General features: G+C 26.5%; 1 protein-coding gene across 6 annotated transcripts in view; it reads left to right on the forward strand.

The window, feature by feature from the left end:
• LOC129968440 (coiled-coil domain-containing protein 148-like) overlaps positions 1 to 6,878 on the forward strand; it is a 42,516-nt gene extending 35,638 nt beyond the window's left edge. For 3 of the 6 annotated variants that reach the window (XR_008784400.1, XR_008784399.1, XR_008784396.1), the window contains exons 10-12: positions 5,036 to 5,167; positions 5,663 to 5,797; positions 6,614 to 6,878. Coding sequence is in view for 1 of the 6 variants with exons in the window: in XM_056082300.1 (XP_055938275.1) it covers positions 1,879 to 1,899 (21 nt within the window). In the remaining 5 variants the exon portion in view is untranslated. Of the gene's footprint in view, positions 1 to 1,878; positions 2,529 to 5,035; positions 5,168 to 5,662; positions 5,798 to 6,613 lie in introns of those variants that run through there. The other 3 variants (XR_008784397.1, XR_008784398.1, XM_056082300.1) reach the window with 3 other exon arrangements.
• The last annotated feature ends 27 nt before the right edge of the window (positions 6,879 to 6,905 follow it).

A 6,905-nucleotide genomic window follows, 5' to 3' on the forward strand; every position in this document is an offset into this window, starting at 1 on the left:
ATATATATATATATACTTGAATTCATTGAAACTGTTGATGAAAAAGCAATTAAACAAAAGAAATTATTAGAACAGGGAAAAGAAAAAAGAAATTGAAGCATACATTTAGGTTGGACCCAGTGAAATACAATAATAAATTGGCTTTACAACGGCAATGTAGGATATGAAAAAATATTGGAACTTTCTCATTTGGATTCTAATTTTCAACTTTCAACTTTACATTTTATTCAATTAGTGAATATTTTTCCACAGGCAGATTATGGGACAAAGTTTAATCTAATTATTTTCAAAATATTTCAGATGGTCCAATGAATCGACGCTTCTGTTATGACCAATTATATTTAACAAAAAATCCATATCTGTCAGTATCGAATAAAAGTATCGATAGCAAAGTGAAAACATGTTTTGGAAATGAGGCTTGTGGTGTCGAAAAAAATTGGCTAGATGTAAATGAAAATACCACGGGTTGATAGAGATTATCGACTTCAGGGATTAAAGTTGCAGAAGTCGTTAAATAGCAGGAAAAAAAAAAAAAAAAAAAATTCCGAACGTTTCTGAAATGCATTCTGAATACTGAAACGTAATTTTGAATCATTACCATTTACTTTTAACTGTTAATTACATTATTGCTTCTGTAAAAAGATTGTGGTACGAGGTGAGAATCTACTTTTTTTTTCTCAAAATGTTTTAGACGGTTCAATTTATTAATGCATTTCGTGTCATCAGTTACGGTATAAAAATCAAATTTTCAACAAGTAAAATTTATGTTGCAAAATAAAAATATTTTCACATTATAATGTGAAATTTGCATTTTGCAGATTACCATTTTTTTTTGTTCGACTAAGCAATTGTTTCACTATCAATATTCATTCATGTGTCCTATTATCAATTATAAATAGAATGAATTTCATCTCTATATTTTGATGTGATGATTTTATAAAAGAATGTTGAAATTTGATATAAAATGCCTTTTATGTCTTAAATGTCCTATATTTCAACACATTTAGAAGGCATCTTGAAATTTCGGATTCATAGCATAGATATATGTCATTCTAAATGAAAGAAGTTAACTCAAGTATTAATATACGCATTGTTCTACATAGTTCGTCTTTGAACATGATTCAATACACGATTTTAAATTTCTTTGATTTTGGATCATACATGAAAACGCATGATTCAAAAGTCACCCAAAATGCTCTATGGTGCTTGATTGTTGGAGCTAGAGTTATTAAATTTAACACGTAATTACTTCTTGGATAATACTTATTAAAACGTATTTCTTTTTTAGAAAAGTTTATTATTTTCAGAAAAAAAGTTTATTATTATTTTCAGTAACTTTAGAGCATTTTATAAGAGAAAAATCATTTTTTTACACCATTTTAAAAATAAAATGATTGACATTTCAATGATGCTAGTTTTATTTCTGTGCAATTATTCTTTTAATTTTTATTAAATTTTAGAATAATATATTTCATTGTTTTAGTTCATTTGTATTGTGTTACAACAATGTAAATTCAAATTTTATGTGCATATTACTGTTGCTGTAATTACGAGCAAATTTTAAAAAATAACATAAAATCTGAAAAATAAAAATAAAAAAATCTGAAAATTATGTTGCGATGTTTCGGATTGTAAGTTTAAATCTTCTTTACAGTTTTTTAAATCAATTGGAGAAATACTGCTAAATTCTTTATTCTTTTGTTATTTTTTAAATAGTATAACTTAATTCTTTATTTATTCATAAAAAAGTATTTCCAATAAATACAGGAAAGTATCTTTGCTATTTGTAGTACTTTTTTCGTCTAATTATTTAAACCAAATAAATTGTACTGTTTCGACTTGTTAGTTACTTATTGCTGCGTTTTATGTTTTTCACAGGGAAACATTCTATTTGAGTAATGTGCTGTTCTTCAGTTAAATGAAATGTGAAAGAAGCCTGAAGGATATCTTAACGCTTCTTTTACAAAAAAATATTTTGCTGTGGAAAAATCAGTTTGTAACACACAAAAAAACAAACGAGAGAAAGAAGAAAAAACAATATTTTTTAAATTCACGAAAAATGCTACATTTGGCAGTTAGTTTCTATAGTTAGAAAAGTCACCCACGAACGCTTAATTTAAAATAATATTTTAAAATAACATTTTATCTGAATAAAAACAAAAGAAAGAGTGATATTTTTTAATGATGTATAGTGTTCCGAGTCCATCATCTTCATGCTTATCTAAAAACAGATCTATGTTCTTTCACACAAGTTTTATATGAATTATGAGTATTATTCATATAGAACTCATTTTAACGTTGTTTATGAATGGTTTTTCTGAATTCGTAAATATAATTTTTAAATTTAGATTATTATTAATCAATTGAACTTGCTTGATGGAAATGTGTTTGTTTCAATACCATAATTATCATCTGTATAGCCTTTAGCTTTATTAAAAATTGAAGTGATGGCAACTTGTAAAAGAATATAGTTATTCCTTAATATTTTTTTTTCTATTTAAAAAATATAAAGGGAAACTGGCTTGTATTTGCATAGCATTCCAGCAAAAAAAAAAAAAAAAAAAAAAAAAAAAAAAAAATCTATAGGTTTTTGATTTGATGATTTTTTTTTTTTTAAATATCGCTTGGCAATTTACTAAATTTCTAAATGATATTTATCAAGGAAATTGTCGAGTTCAAATCTGCAATTATTTACTAATAGTTTTTTAAAAAAAGATTGAAATTTAACTTAAATAGTTCTGCTTTTCCTGTGATTTACAGACTTTCAAATATTTCTCAAGGTATGGAACTTGTTGGAATGAGCAAGAGATAATAAAATAACTAGAATAATTTAAATAATGCTTACTTAGTAAGTAAGTCTAATCTTAAAATTATTCAACTTCGGGGAAAATAAAAATAAAGAGAATTGAAAATTGTTAATTTCTGAATTTTTCTATAATTAAAAAGAACCTATTTAGTGTTGCAAAGTTAACGTTGTTTTTCCCTATTTATATATTATCCTGATATCCATATGAATAGAGTTTTCGATCGATTCTGAGCTGCAGCCTGGAACAACTTTTCAAGGTGCTTCTCAAAAAGTTTTCTAGATTTGAATTAGTATTTCATGGAATGGCAACAGACTTACAAGATCAAACTGCAGATACAAAATACGATGAAAAATCAATTTTTACCTTTAATTGTATTAGATCATCTAATGTTACTTAAGTGTTGAAAAATAATGAAGTGTTAACAAACATTTAAGGAATATAGATTTTTAAGTATTTGCAGGAGATACTGGAGATCTGCTGCCCCAATGGACAAACTGTCAATATAAAATTGTATGAATAACTTCAAGTTAATCTGTAAATGCTGTCACGATTTTACTGCTGCTTTTATTTAAGAAAAGCAGCTGATAAAGCAAAACGAACAGATAATCAGATGAAATAATTTTATAGTCATTTTTGTTTCACTGTTAAATCAATTGCTGAATTTCATAGTATTATATATTTTAAACATTTGAAAAAAACATTTCTTTATCTGCTTAATTGAAAAAAGTTGATAGATAGTATAAACTTAAGATTTTTTTAAAGCCCCATAATTCTCTCAATTTTAGGCCAATCACTGATCTAGTATTTCCCCTCCCATTCCATATATTGAATCAAGGCTCAAGATATTAGGGAGATGGAGATTTTTGCTCCAGTTGTCAAGACTTCTAAGAGCTTGTTTTGAGTAATAAGGGAATAAATTACACGGGATTTGACATGGTAAATTGTTTGGAATGAATATTATTAGCTTGTAGAATTGCATGCTGAATACATATATCTAAAAAAAAAAAAAAAAAAAAAAAAAAAAAAAAAACATTATATAATAATTATTTACACATATTGCTCACCATAACTTTTGATTAGGCGAATGTAGGTCAATGAAGATAATTTGGAAACATTAACGACAGCAATAATAAAACATTTTGAGTTGTTGTGAAAAATGAAGAATTAATTTATTCGAAAGTATTTTCTTCCGTTACTTTGGCCCTCGTGTTGTTGATATTTAACCATTTTCAACAGCCTTAAACATTAAAAAGCTTGTTACTCTTGGGAGATATTTTAGACTTTTTTTTTCTTATTTAATGTCATTTTTTTAAAAAAGAAAACTAGTTTATTATAAAATAGCTGTGAGTTATAGGTAATATCTGAAATTGATTCATTGCATCATTTTCTAGCTCGTTAATTGGTAAATAGCCTCCTTAAATATCTTTTTCTGTATTGTTGACTTACTAGAATATGAAATACTAGTTCTCTTCTTGTACAACTAGAAATAATCTCGAAAGAATTATAAAAAAAAATTAATGTTGCAAATCCATAAAATAAAATTTCAGCTCAAAATATGAAGCATTTTTTTTTAAAGATCTTTAGTCTAGGCATTAAAAAAATAATGCTGGTAATCTGCATTGTATGGAGATTTAATTAGATATTGATTTATCCTTAAAAAATATATTCTTGGAAAATTATTAATTTCGAGAAAAACGATATTGGCATTTTACCCTAAAAGTAATAAGAATTTAATGCCATATCCCTGTGCATTATTGAAGAAGAAATTTTCTGAATGAGGTATGTTCTTAATTAGAATTTAATGCTAAAATTAAAAATGTAAATTCTAAAACATTTTTGAAGTGCAATCACATTGTTTATCTTCATTGTTCTTACAGAGATCATATCTAATGATTCTATTATTTCCTTTTAAGCAAGTTCAATTGATTATAATTTGTTTAGCAATATAGCACATTTATTATGATGGTAAATGATTACACGAATTTATCAGCAACTTGATGCACATGCAGAATGCATGTACTTTAGCAGTTAAAATATAGTGGCAAATTGCTTCAGTATTTATTAAATTATTATTGAATGATTTTAATATTTAGAGTGAAACTTTACTAGCAGAGAATTCAAATAAATATTAATTATAAAAAATTGCAATTATTCCTACACAAATCTCATAATTGAAGATGAACACAAAGAATTTAATTCTTAGCATAGGTTTCATGAAATGATTTTAGGGTTCGTTACCGCACAGAACTGTTTTATGCAAATCAGAAGGAAAGACGTGAGAGAATGCTTAAACTTCGAGAAGACGAAAAAGCACGACAGCAAAGACTTGACCAGTTACGAAAACAGGTGGGATAAAGAACGTAAGATAATCTTTCGTTTTTAAATATATTTAAAAATGATTTAATTGAATTCTTTCACTCTGCTATTTGTCACAAGATTTATTAACCAACATATTATGTCATGCCTTTATATTTCTACCTCATTTCTGCATCAACTTCATAGTTTTTTTTTTTTTTTTTACTTAGTTTTGAAATAATTTATTTTGGAAAGCTTCAAAGTATATCTATATATATTGCAAGAAACAAATAGCCGGATTCATTAAAATTATGAATAGTTTTGCATCGATTTTTTTTTTTTTTGTTCTAATATTTGTATGAAGTGTTAAGTTTTTCTATATTAAAAAAAAAGAAAAATCTTTTTCAAATGATTTTTTTTTTTGGAATTTATCTTTATATGCAAAACAAGCTTTGAAGAAGAGGATAGTTTATTGAAGTCAGCTATCATTTTATTTGTTTTGATTATTTCTTTCACTTTTATGCACTACTCACACAGTAAATTCCTGTACATTTAAATAGGTACAGGTGAATATTGATGAGGTTCCTGACAGAATTCATCAAGACACTGTTGCTTCTCAGGCCCGTAAAGAAGCATCTAGTGAAGGACTTGCTCTGAAGGCTTTGCACGAACTTCGCACTGTTCTTGATGCAGAGGTAGCTCGCATTCCAGTTTTTGTTTTTTCACGAATGCTTACATATTTTATTTTAAGGCCTCACACTGCAATGCACTTCACCTTAATTTATATATATATATATGCTAGAAATAACTTTTTATATTTCATGTACAAGCAAAATGTATATTCCAGTTTCAAACTTTCACAATATTTATTATTGTTACAGATTATTTTTCTATTGTTACTGCATTCCCGAATCAGTAAAAAGAGTTTATGTATAAGATAAAAATTATATCATATATTGATTCTGATGCAAGAGTTTTAAGATTAATTTGAAAGAAATTAATCCATGGGAATAATTCAAGCAATTCTTATAGTCTGAAATAACGTTATCTTTCTAGATTAGTAATTTTTACTGAATATTTCCATAAAGGGAGGGCGAGGGATAAAGGATTAAAATGCTGATTGGCTGAATGATGTTATTAAAAGGAACACCATTTAGTATGAAATGTGTCTTCGCACTATAATTACATAGATTATTTTCTGGACTTATTTTACATTCATTAAGCTCCCTCTATAAAAAGATTTTTTTGGATCATATAGTAGAAATTAAATATTTGACATAACATCGTGTATCCTTTTTTTCAGTATATTCTTACAGTTTTTTAAGATAAAATTATCCTAAATGTTAGCCATTTGCATTTCAAAATCCACTGAAGCAAATAATTTATTTACATGCTTAAATATAGATCATTCATCTCAAGAACTATTAAGATATAATTTTTTTAAAATGTAAAGAATCCTCAAAATGTAATTAAGCTATTCAAAATGCATTCTTTTATTAAATAAATTGCAGGTTCATCGAGATCCTCGAGTGCGGTTAGAACAACAGTTGCGGGAAGCCGGTCTCCTTAATTCCGAATATGCAAGATATGTCTTATCACAAATGCACCCTCCACGAGAACCTCGGAAAGATACACGTTCCTCACTTTTTCTACAAGATCAAGATGATTAATGTATGTAAATGAATTAGTTCCAAGAATTTAAAGTACTATATATATATATATATTTTGTATTACCTATGCTTGTAAATTCATACTAATAAATTGTTTTTTCTGAAAGTGATAGAGAAATCAATATGAACACAA

The sequence above is a fragment of the Argiope bruennichi genome, chromosome 5, assembly GCF_947563725.1.
Source record: "Argiope bruennichi chromosome 5, qqArgBrue1.1, whole genome shotgun sequence".
In the NCBI taxonomy this organism is placed as follows: domain Eukaryota; kingdom Metazoa; phylum Arthropoda; class Arachnida; order Araneae; family Araneidae; genus Argiope; species Argiope bruennichi.